Source organism: Saimiri boliviensis, chromosome 14, assembly GCF_048565385.1.
Source record: "Saimiri boliviensis isolate mSaiBol1 chromosome 14, mSaiBol1.pri, whole genome shotgun sequence".
In the NCBI taxonomy this organism is placed as follows: domain Eukaryota; kingdom Metazoa; phylum Chordata; class Mammalia; order Primates; family Cebidae; genus Saimiri; species Saimiri boliviensis.
This window is the reverse complement of record NC_133462.1, coordinates 47251075-47266547: the sequence shown is the minus strand read 5'-3', so window position 1 is coordinate 47266547 and position 15473 is coordinate 47251075. Positions and strand designations below refer to the sequence as shown.

Sequence of the window (15473 nt, the reverse complement as noted above, 5' to 3'; positions counted from 1 at the left end):
CACGTATTTCTTGCATGTGGCAGCTGTTTCTGTGGTTCATCTTGAAAATTGCTTAATGCATTTACATTACTGAAGAAAGAGAACTACGATTCACATTTCCCAATGTACATAGCTAGTGCCCTTCCCCTCCCTCCAGACAGCTTCACTTAAGCCTGGATACTTTCTGTCCCAACAGTGTTTACTGTGTGCCTCCCAGGTCTCAGAGATCCAGGCTGCTGGGCTAGTGTGTGAGAAGCACTGATGTCCCATGTCCAGGGCCGGGTTGACACAAGGACACTGAGTTCAGGCCCTGGGAGGAGGCGGGAGCCCCAGGAAGGCCACAGGAGCCAGGGCTGGGAAGCCCTGACCCGGCAGCTCCTTATAATCTGGCAGAGAGCCTAATCCAGCTTCATTGAGCGTTGCGAAAGGGGCCAGAGGGGCAAGTCTGGGATGCCACCAAGGCCATGTGGAGGGGTTCCCCCAGATGTGCATTAGGCCGAGGGTAGATCTCACTGGAGCAGGAAGAGGAATAGAGGAAGTTGGGTCTTGGACACTTGAGAGAACATCCCAGCTCTGGCTCATCCAGAACATTCATCAGCACTTCTTAACCTTCAACCTTTGTGTAGCGTGAGATGTATGGCCCTGGCTGGTAGCTCCCTGAGCAGGGGCCAGTCAGGTGTGGATGGGGATCATGACTCTCCCTCCATAGTTCTCTTCTTAGAACTTGCCCAGCCCATTCACAGGGATTACTCTGGAGTCAGGTACCTGTGGAGCGGCCAGCCCGTCTCAGGCAGGAGAGTGGAGTCAGGAGGTCATGGTGTGGGGGCCACAACTCCAGGTGTGGTGCTGGTGGCTGGGCATGGACAGACAGCTGCGTGGCATGGGCCAAACAGGACTTTGTGATGGTTTGGAGAGAGGAACAGTGGTACCTGTGTAGCCCACCTGTGCCTGGCTCTGGGCTGGGGAACCCTGGGCATTTCTGTGTGCTAGTGACTGGGGATCGAGTGTCTGTCCTGCTCTTTTTAGTCAACCAGCTGCAGGTCAGGGGGATTGGGAGTGTGTTAGGAAGAGCTGCTGCTCTTCTGACATGACACAGTGAGGTGAAGGACCCAGAGACCCTCCCGCAGACCCACACTGTAGTGGGACAGTGGTGGGAACTTTGGCCCAGGCCAGTGGAGGACCCTGGCCTTCCACACCCAGTTTTTAAACATCTGCTCATTAAACATTTTCGGCAACCCCAAGGAAACCCTGCACGCATTAAGCCATCACTCCCCATTGTTCCCCCACCCCCACTGCAGCCCCCTGCAGCCACTAATCAGCTTTCTGTCTGTGGATTTAACTATTCCGGATATTTCATATAACGGAATCATTCATAATGGCCTTTCTCATCTGGCTTCCTTCACTGAGCGTCGTGTTTTTGAGGTTCATCCATGCTGAAGCATTATCAGCACTCTGTTTCTTTTGTGACCAAATAGTATTTCGTTACAGGAAATACCACATTTTGTTGACCCATTCATCAGTTAGTGGACATCTGAGTTGTGTCCACCTTTTGGCAATTGTGAACACTGCTGCTGTGAGCATCTGTGTACAAATGAGTATTGAATACTCATTTTTGTTTCTTTTGAAAATTGAAAACATCTAGGAATAGAATTGCTGGGTCATATAGTAATTCTGTGTTAACTTTTTCAGGAACTCCCAAACTGTTTTCCACATCAGCTCTGTCACTTTAGGTACGTTGCATAAAGCTTCCAATTTCTGCACATGCTCACCAACACTTATTTCCTTTTTTTTTTTTTTTTTTAGCAGGGTCTTGCTCTGTTGCCCAGGCTGGAGTGCAGTGGTATGATCACCGCTAACTGCAGCCTCAAACTCCTGGGCTCAAGCCATCCTCCTGCCCCACTTTCCTGACAACAGACATGCAGCACCACACCTGGCTGTTTTTAAATTTTTTTGTAGAGACAGGGTCTTGCTGAGTTGCCCAGGCTGGTCTTAAACTCCTGGGTTCAAGTGATCTTCCCATTTTGGCTTCCAGAAGTGCTGAGACCACAGGTGTGAGCCGCTGTGTGCAGCCCACTTATTTCCTTTTTAAAAATTATTAGGTCGGGCGCGGTGGCTCAAGCCTGTAATCCCAGCACTTTGGGAGGCCGAGGTGGGTGGATCACGAGGTCAAGAGATCGAGACCATCCTGGTCAACATGGTGAAACCCTGTCTCTACTAAAAAATACAGAAAAATTAGCTGGACTTGGTGGTGCGTGCCTGTAATCCCAGCTACTCAGGAGGCTGAGGCAGGAGAATAGCCTGAACCCAGGAGGCGGAGGTTGCGGTGAGCCGAGATCGCGCCATTGCACTCCAGCCTGGGTAACAAGAGCGAAACTCCGTCTCAAAAAAAAAAAAAAAAAAAAAAAAATTTATTAGAGGCCAGGCTCAGTGACTCGTGCCTGTGGTCTCAGCTACTGAGGAGGCTGAGCGGGGAGGATTGCTTAAGCCTGGGACGTCGAGGCTACAGTGAGCCGTGAGCATACCATGGCACTCCAGCCCAGGCCACAGAGCAAGAACCTATCTCAAAAAAAAAAAAATTATTATAGTCATTCTAAAGGTGTGAAGCATCTCTTAATTTGTTTGAATGTGTTTCAAGGCACCTGCTTTATGCCCTTTACTCACAGTGTTTCATCTCATCATCCTGATAGCTCTTTGAAGTAGGTAGAATTACCCCTTTCCAGATGAGAAAGTCTCAGAGGGGATAATGACATATCCAAGGGCTCTCAGCTGGTAAGTGACAGAGCCAGGATCTAAATCAGTGCCCAACTCCAATTTTAAAGCCGTTTCCTTTACCTTCCATGGGCCCTGTGTCCTGTCTCATTGCTGTTCTTTTTGGCAAATCTTTCTCCTTTTCTCACCCTCTGTCCTGTTCCAGCCTTCTGAGGGGCTTTCTCATCTTTTTCTTCTTGTTCACTAATGATCTTTCCTTTGTTAAAGCATAATCCCTCTTTGTACCTCTCCCTATCTGTCTGCCAGCTCCTTGGCTCTCTTTACCTGGATTGCCCTGTCTCCATCGAGACCTGAAAGGGAGCTGTCACCCTGGGTACATGTGCCAGGGAAGGCAGGGCATGGAGAGCTCCCCACCTTCCTGACACACCAGCTCCCTCCACCGGGAAGGAGAGCAAAGTGAGGTTCTGTGATTGGAGACCCACCAACAGATCCCAGGCATTATAAGCCTCTGTAAAGGACAGGAAAAAGCTGGTGTCCTGCTGCAGGACTCCCAGGCTGGAATCTGGACCCTAGGGTAGAGAAGAGGGGCTGGCAAGAGGACCAGGACCCCAGCCCAATGCCACTCCTCCACACACCAGGCCCAGGAGTGTCTCTTCTTTCATTCATGGGGACTTCCCAGCCAGTTCCAGCTCTGCTTCTCAGAGCTGTAACTAGACAGCTCAGCCTCTCAGGGATCTGGAGATCTGGGTTCCCTCCAGGGATAGGGATAGGTACCAGAGATCCTGGAGGAGAAGGATGGGGAGATGTCTGGTATTTCCTGTTAGCATGCAGGATGTTTCCCTTGTTCTCCAAACTTTGAAATAACCTTTCCTGGGTTTGGTCAGCCTGTGTGTGATGAGGGTAGATCCGAGTGAGATACATGTGAGGTTTGCACCAGAGTGAGGCTACCCCATCGCTGATTTGAGGAGCGTCTCAGTGCAGGCGAGGGCTCCAGGCAAACTCTGCCTACATCCCGGCCTCCTTTTTGCTTCCCTGATGGGTGGGGTGGGGGCTGCGGGATCTACGGAGGAGGCTGGTGTGGGGAAGAAGCTCTTAGATACTTTCCTGAGGTTGGGCTCCAGGCTGCAAGCAGGGGTGAGCTCAGTCTCTGAATTAGACACTCGTGGTGAGTCCTTAGTAAAAGTCTCTGGTTGGCAGGGGGAGTTATTGAAGGGAGTTAATTCAGGTGGAAGTGGTTGCTGAGGTGTTCCAGCCTTGAAAGCAAAAACCACAGACAGAATCTTAGTATCCCCACAGAGTGTTCCCACAAGCCCCCCGCCCCACCCGCAACACACACCAACCACTTCTCTCCCTGGTTCCCAGGTTTGCACACATGCATGCATGTACACATGCACCCTTAAGCACATGAAGAGACTGGGGTGGGCAAGTGAAGTCTGCATGGAGACCAGTGGGATTAAGGGTTACCTCCAGTGGGGAAGGCTGGAGATACCACCATGCTGTCTTCAGAGGTGACTTTTTTTTTTTTTTTTTTTTGAGATGGAGTCTCAATCTGTTGCCCAGGCTAGAGTGCAGTGGCATGATCTTGTCTCACTGCAGCCTCTGCCTCCCGAGTTCAAGCAATTTTCCTGCCTCAGCCTCCCGAGTAGCTGGGATTACAGGCACAGGCTACCATGCCCAGCTAATTTTTTTTTGTATTTTTAGTAGAGATACGGTTTCACTGTGCTGGCTAAGATGATCTTGATCTCCTGACCTCGTGATCCACCTGCTTTAGCTTCCCGAAGTGCTGGGATTATAGGCGTGAGCCACTGTGCCCAGCCTGTTGTTGTTGAGAAGGAGTCTCACTTTGTCAACCAGGCTGGAATGCAGTGGCACAGTCTCAGCTCACTGCAACCTCTGCCTCCCAGGTTCAAGTGATTCTTCTGCCTCAGCCTCCTGAGTATCTGGGATTATAGGACTGTACCACCACATCTGACTAATTTTTTTTTTTTTTTTTTTTTTTTGAGATGGAGTTTTACTCTTGTTGCTCAGGCTGGAGTGCAATGGCTTGATCTCAGCCCACAGCAACCTCCACCTCCCAGGTTCAAGCGATTCTTCTGCCTCAGCCTCCCGAGTAGCTGGGATTACAGGCATGTAATCCTGATCACATGCCATCATGCCCAGCTAATTTTTTGTATTTTTAGTAAAGATGGGGTTTCTCCATGTTAGTGAGGCTGGTCTTGAACTCCTGACCTCAGGTGATCCTCCTGCCTCAGCCTCCCAAAGTGCTGGGATTACAGGCATGAACCACTGCGCCTGGCCCCTGTATCTTAAAATTTGCATTATTAATATTTTCATCCATGGTTGGTTGAATCCATGGACGTGGAATTCTCAGATACAGAAGGCCAACTGTAATTCTTATCCTAATCCTTTGTCCAAGGCATTTAGGATGTAAGGAAAAGAGAAGAGCCCAGAGCCCATAGGAAAATATGCCACGCTTCTGGAAGGCAGTGGGGCTGAGTCCTCCACAGGGAGGAGAATAAATTGGGGCTATATTCTGTGACTAGAGACTGACCCACTCAATCCAGGCATTGCAGACCTTCACGTCACCAAGGAGGTGTCCAGGCCTCCATGGAGGCACAGAAGGAGCTGGTGTCCTGCTGCAGGACTCTTAGACTCCAGTGTGGGTCCTAGGGTAGAGAAGAGGGGTGGGCAAGGGGGCTGGGATTTCAGCACAGGCCTCTGCACCCACCATCAGGCCCCTGCACCCACCATCAGGCCCCAGCTGTTTTTCCCAAGAGTGTCTCTTCTCTCATTAATGGGGATTTCACAACCAGCTTCAACTCTGCTTTTCCATTTGTAAGGCAGAAAGATGCCAAATCAAGGGAGGAGAGGGCCAAGCTACCCGGAAGGAGCCGTGGCAGATGGAGACTTTGCTTTTTCCTGGATAGTCCTGAAACACGTTTGCTTTTCACAGCATTTCACATCCATTTCTCCTTAGCTCCTCCCACTCTCCCCCTGAGTAGGTGGGACAGACTCTCTCCCTGTGACAAAGATGAGCAAATGGCAGTGACGTAGCCAGACGCAGAACCCATTTTCCAGATATTCTTTCTCCCAGGAAGAGAGTAAAAGAGAGTTGGGCATCTGTGGAAAGGGCAGCAGCTTTATAAGAAAGCTAGGTTCTTTAACATCAAAGGCCATGTGTTGCCTATAAAACTTAATTTTGGGCTGGGCGCGGTGGCTCACACCTGTAATCCCAGCACTTTGGGAGGCTGAGGTGGGTGGGTGACCTGAGGTCAGGAGTTCAAGAGCAACCTGGACAACATGGCGAAACTCCGTCTCTACTAAGAGTACAAAAAAATTGGCTAGGCGCGGTGGCTCACATCTGTAATCCCAGCATTTTGGGATGCTGAGGCAGGTGGATCACCTGAGGTTGGGAGTTCAAGACCAGCCTGACCAACATGGAGAAACCCTGTCTCTACTAAAAATAAATATAAAATTAGCTGGGCGTGGTAGCACATGCCTGTAATCTCAGCTACTCGGGAGGCTGAGGCAGGAGAATTGCTTGAACCTGGGAGGTGGAGGTTGTGGTGAGCTGAGATCATGCCATTGCACTCCAGCCTGAGCAACAAGAGTGAAACTCTGTCTCAAAAAAAAAAAAAAAAAAAAAAAAAAGCCGGGCGTGGTGGCTCAAGCCTGTAATCCCAGCACTTTGGGAGGCCGAGGTGGGTGGATCACGAGGTCAAGAGATCGAGACCATCCTGATCAACATGGTGAAACCCTGTCTCTACTATAAATACAAAAAATTAGCTGGGCATGGTGGCGCGTGCCTGTAATCCCAGCTACTCAGGAGGCTGAGGCAGGAGAATTGCCTGAACCCAGGAGGCGGAGGTTGCGGTGAGCCGAGATCGTGCCATTGCACTCCAGCCTGGGTAACAAGAGCGAAACTCCATCTCAAAATAAATAAATAAATAAATAAATAAAATAAAAAATAAAAAAAGATAAAAAATAAAAAAATTAGCTGGGTATGGTGGCTCATGCCTGTAATCCCAGCTACTTGGGAGGCTGAGGCAGGAGAATCACTTGAACCCAGGAGGCAGAGGTTGCAGTGAGCTGAGGTGGCCCTACTGCACTCCAGCCTGGGCGACAGAGTGAGACTGTGTCTCCAAAAAACAAAAAACTTAATTTTGTGTAGTTATCAATACAGAGTAAATTTGTTGGTATAATTTCTGAAATATAGTTAGGCCAGCTTAATTGCAGGCAGTTTTTTTCTCCCAGGGGAAGAAAGGGATTATGCTGCCTAGATCCAGACTTGGTATTTACTGAGCGCCTTCTGTATGCTTGGCACTATGCCGAGTGCTTGCCAGACATCATCTTGTATAGCCCTCACAAAAGACCTGAGAGTAGCTATGATTACCCCCATTTGATCGGCGAGGACACTGAAGGTCAGGTAAATGGAGAGATGGGCTTTTTGCTGTCACTGCAGGGAACAAGGCAGAAGGAAGCAGCCTAATTGCAGGGTAGGGCTGCAAGTCACACAACTGGGACACTTAGACCTTGGAGCAGATCACCAAAGGAGACCGTAGAGACGAAAGGTTAGACATTCTGAGAAGCAGAGTCCTGAAGGCATGAACACCTGCCGGAGGGAGAGGAGACCCGAAGCAAATGTAAGAGGGAAATCTCGACTTCAGGAGAGATTAAGGAAGGAGTTGTGGTTGTCCGCAGCATCCCCAGGGGGAAGTGTGACCTGGAAAGGGCCCGGTGGAAGCCCACAGAGGAACCACCCTCCCCGGGCTCCTGACTTTGGCAGGGCTGTTGTTTTCGGTCGTGTTTTCCAATAACTTTGCATCTTGGCAGCATCAGGCCAGGTGACTTCTGCCTGTAATTGGCAGGGCTGTTTCCAGTTCCGGTGCGTGTGACTGGGCCACTTTCTTTGTGTTTAACCCCTTCCCTCACAGGTATCTGACCACACCCCTGTCCCCTCCCATATACACTAAGAGCAAATGTTCTGACCCAGCCTTGTTTGGGGTGTGCTGTGTGTAAAAATACACGGGGTTGAGCCATTTCCTGCTGCTTCCGTTGTTGCATGGTGATAAGACACTGGGGACTCAGCTGTGGACAGAAAGATCCTCCAACAGGCCGAGTGGAACCAGGTGGCAGGGGAGCGGGGTGCAGGCCTGCCTGCTTTCAGCCCACTGTGCATATCCCATCTTTCCTATCTTCTATGACCCTTCCTTTCTTTCCCTCCCACTCATGCTTTCTTAGTCTGTCTTCTCCTCTCCTTGTCTCTCCGTCTTTGGTGCCACCCTGATGTGCTCGGGAAGCCTGCCTGCCTGGTGGGGAGTGAAGGGGACTGTCATTTCCTTCCTGTGCATTCACCCTCTACAAAGCTGGGCGGCTGGTAGCCTCAGGCCCCAAACTGGTCCCCGCTTCCCTTGGCCTGTGAGTTACTTCTGCGGCTTTAGTCCTCCGGGACCTGGCCAGCAGGGTGGGAGTGGGGCATGCTCCTCTCCCAATTCTGGAAGACTGGGAAGGCCTGGGGGCTCCCACCGTGATGAAGCGGAAAAGGTTACCGATGACTCTGGAGAGCTGGAAGGTAATGGAAGGCCCGCGAGAAGTGTCGGCAGAGGCAGGGTGGCCCACCGAGCTGTATTAGCGAGGATGGGGTGGTGAGGACAGGCAGGCAGAGAGCCAAGTCTAGGCTTTGGTTAGCCCCGAGGGAGAGGCCTCCTCAAGGCAGGAGGCTTAAGAGGCAGCTGAGTTCAGAGAGAAAATTAGTCTCATTCCTCAGAAATCCAACCTCATGACTCCAGTGAGGCCTCAGACTTGCTCGGTTCATGTGCTAGAGCTTTAAGAGTTCTGGGCTGGGGCTGGGCTCGGTGGCTCACACCTGTCATCCCAGTACTTTGGGAGGCCAAGGCAGGCAGATCACTTGAGGTCAGGAGTTCGAGACCAGCCTGGCCAACATGGTGAAACCCCGTCTCTACTAAAAATACAAAAATTAGCCGGGCATGGTGGTGGATGCCTGTTTCTTCTCAGGAGGCTGAGGCAGGAGAATCCCTTGAACCAGGGAGGTGGAGAGTGCAGTGAGCCGAGATCACGCTGCTGCACTTCAGCCTGGACAACAGAGCAACTCTGTCTCAAATAAATAAACAAATAATCAAATAAAGAGGCTGGGTGTGGTGGCTCACGCCTGTAATCCCAGCACTTTGGGGGGCCAAGGCAGGTGGATCACCTGAGGTTGGGAGTTTGAGACCAGCCTGAACAACATGGAGAAGCCCCATAGCTATTAAAAATACAAAATTAGCCAGGCATGGTGGCACATGCCTGTAATCCCAGCTACTTGGGAGAATGAGGCAGGAGAATTGCTTGAACCTGGGAGGCAGAGGTTGCCATGAGCTGAGATCACTCCACTGTACTCCAGCCTGGGCAACAAGAGCGAAACTGTGTCTCAAAAAAACAAAAGTAAAATAAGTAAATAAATAAAAGCATTCTGGGCCGGAGGTTCTGTCCTTTCCTGGCCACGTGTCCCTGAACAACTTGCTTGACCTTCCTGGGCCAAAAGAGGGGCAGCTCTGCCTAGACTGCATTTTGGGGGTACCGTGGGGATTGGGTAGAGAGCAGGTGTGAGGGCCCTGTGTAAGTGGCAGGCCAGTGTGCAGCTATCAGGGAATACTGTTCTCGTGGTGGTTGTCTTCTTTTGGACTCCTGCCTCCATTTTTCTGGGTAGAAAAACCGAGTCCAGAGGTGTCCAGGGACACTCCTATGGTCTCAGGGTTTACCCGTGCATCCTCTGCCTGCCTCTTTCCCCAGGTCGACAAGGGAGACCTGGTGGCCCTGAGCCTCTCCACCGGCCATGGTGACACGGATGGCGCCATCAGTCTGGACGTGCCCGATGGGGCACCGGACCCCCAGCGGACCAAGGCTGCCATTGACCACCTGCACCAGAAGATCCTGAAGATCACCGAGCAGATCAAGATCGAGCAGGAGGCTCGCGACGACAATGTGGCGGAGTACCTGAAGCTGGCCAACAACGCGGACAAGCAGCAGGTGTCGCGGATCAAGCAGGTGTTCGAGAAGAAGAACCAGAAGTCAGCCCAGACCATCGCCCAGCTGCACAAGAAGCTGGAGCACTACCGCCGGCGCCTGAAGGAGATTGAGCAGAACGGGCCGTCGAGGCAGCCCAAGGACGTGCTGCGGGACATGCAGCAAGGGCTGAAGGATGTGGGCGCCAACGTGCGCGCTGGCATCAGTGGTTTTGGGGGCGGCGTGGTGGAGGGCGTCAAGGGCAGCCTCTCCGGCCTCTCGCAGGCCACCCACACCGCCGTGGTGTCCAAGCCCCGGGAGTTTGCCAGCCTCATCCGCAACAAGTTTGGCAGTGCTGACAACATCGCCCACCTGAAGGACCCTCTGGAAGATGGGCCCCCTGAGGAGGCAGCCCGGGTGCTGAGTGGCAGCGCCACGCTCGTGTCCAGCCCCAAGTATGGCAGCGACGATGAGTGCTCCAGCGCCAGCGCCAGCTCGGCTGGAGCAGGCAGCAACTCCGGGGCTGGGCCCGGTGGGGCGCTGGGGAGCCCTAAGTCCAATGCACTGTATGGCGCTCCTGGAAACCTGGACGCTCTGCTGGAAGAGCTACGGGAGATCAAGGAGGGACAGTCTCACCTGGAGGACTCCATGGAAGACCTGAAGACTCAGCTGCAGAGGGACTACACCTACATGACACAGTGCCTGCAGGAGGAGCGCTACAGGTAGGCGCCTGCCCAGCCGGTCCTGCAGCCCAGTCGGACCTGGGATGAGGCGAGGAGCACTGGGTTTCAGATCCCGGGTGTAGAGGCAGTCAGGGGAGCATCTGCAGCGTCCTGGCAGCTGGAAGGGGCCAGCAAGAGGCCCTGACTTTTTTCTTTTCTTTTTTTTTTTTGAAGGTGGAATCTGTTGCCCAGGCTGGAGTGCAGTGGCGCAATTTCAGCTCACTGCAACCTCTGCCTCCCGGGTTCAAGCAATTCTTCCTCAGCCTCCCGAGTAGCTGGGATTACAGGCCTGCACGACCACGCCTGGCTGATTTTTTGTATTTCTGGTAGAGATGGGCTTTCTCCATGTTGGCCAGGCTGGTCTCAATCTCCTGACCTCAAATGATCTGCCTGCTTTGGCTTCCCAAAGTTCTGGGGTTACAGGCGTGAGCCGCCGCACCTGGCCCCCTGAGCAGCCTTTCTGCAGACTGGTCAGGGCAGCTGGAAGACGGAATTGTGGAACCTGTGAAAGGGAGGTTCTGCCTGTCTCAGGATGCTCTGAGCATCCTTACCTGGATTACACGGTTAGTGTAGAGAAGGGGAAACTGAGGCAGGGACCAGCTACTTTCATCTGGAGAGACTCTGGAGCCAGATTACCTGGGTCCAAATCTGAGATGTGTTATTAATTGTGTGCCTTGAGCAAGCCAGTTAGCATTCTCTGCACCTGGTTTCTTAGTCCCTGAAGTGGGGATGGCATGAATCCCTACTTCATAGGACGGTAAAGATATAATGAGGTCAGACTAGGAAAGCTGAAGCATGTGAATATGTAGGTGGGGAAGCTTGAACCTCCAGCCAGAGCTCCTGGGGGGCAGCCTGGGACGGAGCTAGTGTCTCGGCGCCTCCTTCTGTGTCTCCCTGTCCCTGGGCTTGGGGGGATCTTTTCCTTAGCTACCACTTCCTCTTTTTCTCCATATATATGAAGGTTTGGAAAACAGAAGGGGAACCCCATCTAAAAACTAACCACTCCTCACACAATAGTCATCTTATGCTATTTTGTGCCTTCGGAGCCGGGACTGTGTCCTCCACATCTGTATATCCCTGATACCCAGAGAGCATCTGAGCCCAGGGCTTAAGAGCCCGGGTGGAAGTCGGCCAGTCCTTAACTGCTCCTTCATGAGCTGTGTGATCCTAGGCAGGCTCCTCAGCCCCCATGCCTCAGTCTTCTCCTCTGTAAAATAGAGATGACACTGGCATCAATCTCATGGGATTATGGGGAGGATCCTGTGAAGTCATGTGGGTAAAATGCTTAGCACAGTGCCTGCACCTAAGAAGTGCTGTGGGTCCGGCATGGTGGCTCATGCCTGTAATCCCAGCACTTTTGGAGGCTGAGGTAGGTGGATCACAAGGTCAGGAGTTCGAGACCAGCCTGGCCAATGTGGTGAAAGCCTGTCTCTACTAAAAATACAAAAAATTAGCTGGGCATGGTGTCCTGCACCTGTAGTCCCAGCTGCTCAGGAGGCTGAGGCAGGAGAATCGCCTGAACCTGGGAGGCGGAAGTTGCAGTGAGCCAAAATCGTGCAATTACACTCCAGCCTGGGTGACAGATCAAGACTCCGTCTCAAAAAATAAAAAAAGAAGTGCTGTGTAAATAGTAGCTTCTAAGCCGGGCGCGGTGGCTCAAGCCTGTAATCCCAGCACTTTGGGAGGCCGAGGCGGGTGGATCACGAGGTCGAGAGATCGAGACCATCCTCGTCAACATGGTGAAACCCCGTCTCTACTAAAAATACAAAAAATTAGCTGGGCATGGTGGCTCATGCCTGTAATCCCAGCTACTCAGGAGGCTGAGGTAGGAGAATTGCTTGAACCCAGGAGGCGGAGATTGTGGTGAGCCGAGATCGCGCCATTGCACTCCAGCCTGGGTAACAAGAGCGAAACTCCGTCTCAAAAAAAAAAAAAAAGCCGGGCGCGGTGGCTCAAGCCTGTAATCCCAGCACTTTGGGAGGCCGAGGCGGGTGGATCACGAGGTCGAGAGATCGAGACCATCCTGGTCAACATGGTGAAACCCCGTCTCTACCAAAAGTGCAAAAAATTAGCTGGGCATGGTGGCACGTGCCTGTAATCCCAGCTACTCAGGAGGCTGAGGCAGGAGAATTGCCTGAGCCCAGGAGGCGGAGGTTGCGGTGAGCCGAGATCGTGCCATTCCACTCCAGCCTGGGTAACAAGAGCGAAACTCCGTCTCAAAAAAAAAAAAAAAAAAAAAATAGTAGCTTCTATTGTTGTTGCTGTTAAAATTAGAACAGAGCAGAGCTGGACAAGGGGGGTGGGCTGAGTCATTGTTTACTGAGAGGATGAATGAATCAACCGTGGGAGAGAAGGGAGGCTTGGGGAGCCAGGACAGGTATCACTCTCTCTCTCCGCCAGGTATGAACGGCTGGAGGAGCAGCTCAACGACCTAACAGAGCTTCACCAGAACGAGATGACGAACCTGAAGCAGGAGCTGGCCAGCATGGAGGAGAAGGTGGCCTATCAGTCTTATGAGAGGGCGCGGGACATCCAGGTATGGTCAGGGCAAGCTTGGGAGGCCCCAGATGTGCTGGCAGAGCTGGCAGCAGCCAGAGGGTTAGGGTTCTTGTCACATGGGGCATAATGGACACAGGCCGGCCTGTTGGCTGGGGCAGATAGGCATGTGGATGAAGAGGGCAGCATAGCAGGACCGGGGTGGAAACGGGCAAGGGAGGCCTGAGGCCGAGGGCACGCACTGTGCAGAGGCAAGCTGACAGGGCTGGGGCCACCAGAGCCCCCCCCTCTTTGATGGCAGCCTTGCAAATGAATAATTGGAGTTCCTAGGCTCTAGCCGACCTCAAGAGGGAGCTGGGATTGGGCCAGCTCCTCTCCTTCCCTAGTAATCAAGACTCTCATTTCCTAGCATCCTCCCCAAAGAGTCATCCTTAAAAGGCTCTGTCCCCAGCTACAGCTGGTCAGCCTCCAACCCTCCTGGCCTTTGGAGAGGGGACTTCATTATAGGTACCTTCTCAGTGGGATAGGTAGGTCTTCAGCCTAGGGTTCCCGCCCATCCTGAGTGCCCACATGCCAGCCCCTCTGCCCCCGCAGGAGGCCGTGGAGTCCTGCCTGACCCGGGTCACCAAGCTGGAGCTGCAGCAGCAACAGCAGCAGGTGGTACAGCTGGAGGGCGTGGAGAATGCCAACGCGCGGGCGCTGCTGGGCAAGTTCATCAACGTGATCCTGGCGCTCATGGCCGTGTTGCTGGTGTTCGTGTCCACCATCGCCAACTTCATCACGCCCCTCATGAAGACACGCCTGCGCATCACCAGCACCGCCCTCCTGGTCCTCGTCCTGTTCCTCCTCTGGAAACACTGGGACTCCCTCACCTACCTCCTGGAGCACGTGTTGCTGCCCAGCTGAGTGGCCAGTCACGCCGACCCCGTGCTCTCCGGCCCCCAGCTGGCCACACTTCTCCAGGAGGGACCCTTGGACTTCTCCGTGTGTCCAGTTTGGCCTCCTGCCCAAACTGTCCATTCCAGCAGCTCCTGCCCCCCTCTCTGTACTTGCTTCTGACACCTTCTCCCTGTTGGCCTGAAGGGAGCTTAGAATGCAGCCCTGGCTGGAGATAGTGGGGGCACCTGTGGCCAGATGGAGCAGAGGCAGACACCAGGATTGGATTGTTTTCATTATTTATAGTTACTCGAGGACTTCTCCCAGCTGACCCTCAGGGTGCCCCAGGTCAGGAAGGCCATGACGAATAGGAGAGGGCTCTGCCTCAGCTTTCCTAGGGAGGAGCCCACCTTGGAGACAGCTACAGCTTCCTCTGGCGGAGATGGTGAGGATGAATGCAGGAGAGCGAGGGAGGAGGCTCTGCTGGCCCCCGATAACACAGGGATGGGAGGGTCCCTAGCCATTGGGCACCTCCAGGGCCAGAGAGCAGGCGCAGAGCAGCTAGTGTGGAGCTCAGCCCCCACTCCTTCTCCCAGTAGAGCTGATTTCAGGCCACCTTCTGGGGTTGGGCTCTGCAGGCCAGGTGGGTGTGGCTTGAGTTTTCCCTCCTGTTGGTTCTGCCAGTACTGGATCTGCTATTTTCAGGAAGACAGGCCCCAGGGCCCCCTGAGCCTCACCCTAAGCCCTTAGGCCTCTGGGAGTGCTGTTGGGTTCTATTTATTTATTTATTTGTTCCTTTGTTCCCTGCCCATTCCTCCAGCGTCTTCCCTGCTGAGCACCGGGAGAGGTCCTGCCCTGTCCTCTCTCTGAAGCCAGGGCACTTCCATTCCATTTAGCCTCTGGATAATCCTGGCTGGGAGAAGTGGGACCAAGCCACCCAGCCCCACTCTCCCTAAGCCGCCCTATAGCCGGGACGGGAGGCGTGTGGCCTCTCTTTTATCCGTCTATTTATTTTGTAAGTGTGCGTTCGTGTGGAGGAGGTTGTGGCTTATTTTTTTAAGGCTCTGGAGTGTTGTGTATGGTTTCTTTTCACATCCCAGCCTCCCATGGGCACTTCCAAGAAGAGAGGGGATTTCTTGGAAAAGGAGAGAAGAATCCCCTAGAGCAGGGAAAGCAGTGCCTGCCAGCTGTTGTGCACCTTCCTGAGAAATAAATATCCTCTAAATTTTCAAACCATCCTGTCTGGTGTTGGTTGATTAGGTTGTGTTTGTGGGAACCACCACCTCTCCCCACACCAAGCATTCTGGGTAACATAGGCTGGGCCTCCCCTGTTGGCCTGAGACCCTCTTTCTCCAGTATCCAACATGGAACCAGGCCTTGCATCCGAACTCTGGCCTAAGTGGTATGATGGGGGGATGATATCTACCCCATCCGGGCCTTTTGGAGCACTTTCCAGGCGAGGGCAAGTAAGAGAGAGATTTCCATAGCTTGGAGCAGATGAGCCACCAGCGGCCTGGATAACAGCAGCCATACCCAGGTGAGGCCGCAAGAGGGCAGCAGAGTCCTTACTGTAACCCTGTCCCCCGGTGGAAGAAGGCAGCTGCGGAAGTTAGCTTGACCTTTGCAGAACTGTCAGCTAGAGCACAGAGCACCTGCTCTCCAGGTGCCGGAGCGTGGGCTTGAGCATAG

The 15473-nt window shown here is 53.0% G+C and overlaps 1 protein-coding gene across 7 annotated transcripts in view; it reads left to right on the top strand.

Annotated features, from left to right (window-relative positions):
• Positions 1-15020, top strand: part of TMCC2 (transmembrane and coiled-coil domain family 2) — a 47555-nt gene extending 32535 nt beyond the window's left edge. For all 7 annotated transcript variants that reach the window (XM_074384930.1, XM_003938328.3, XM_010348964.3 and 4 more), the window contains 3 exons: positions 9478-10412; positions 12813-12948; positions 13503-15020. In XM_074384930.1, the coding sequence (XP_074241031.1) occupies positions 9478-10412; positions 12813-12948; positions 13503-13814 (1383 nt within the window). In that variant the 3' untranslated portion in view covers positions 13815-15020. The remainder of the gene's footprint in view (positions 1-9477; positions 10413-12812; positions 12949-13502) is intronic.
• Positions 15021-15473: the final 453 nt, after the last annotated feature.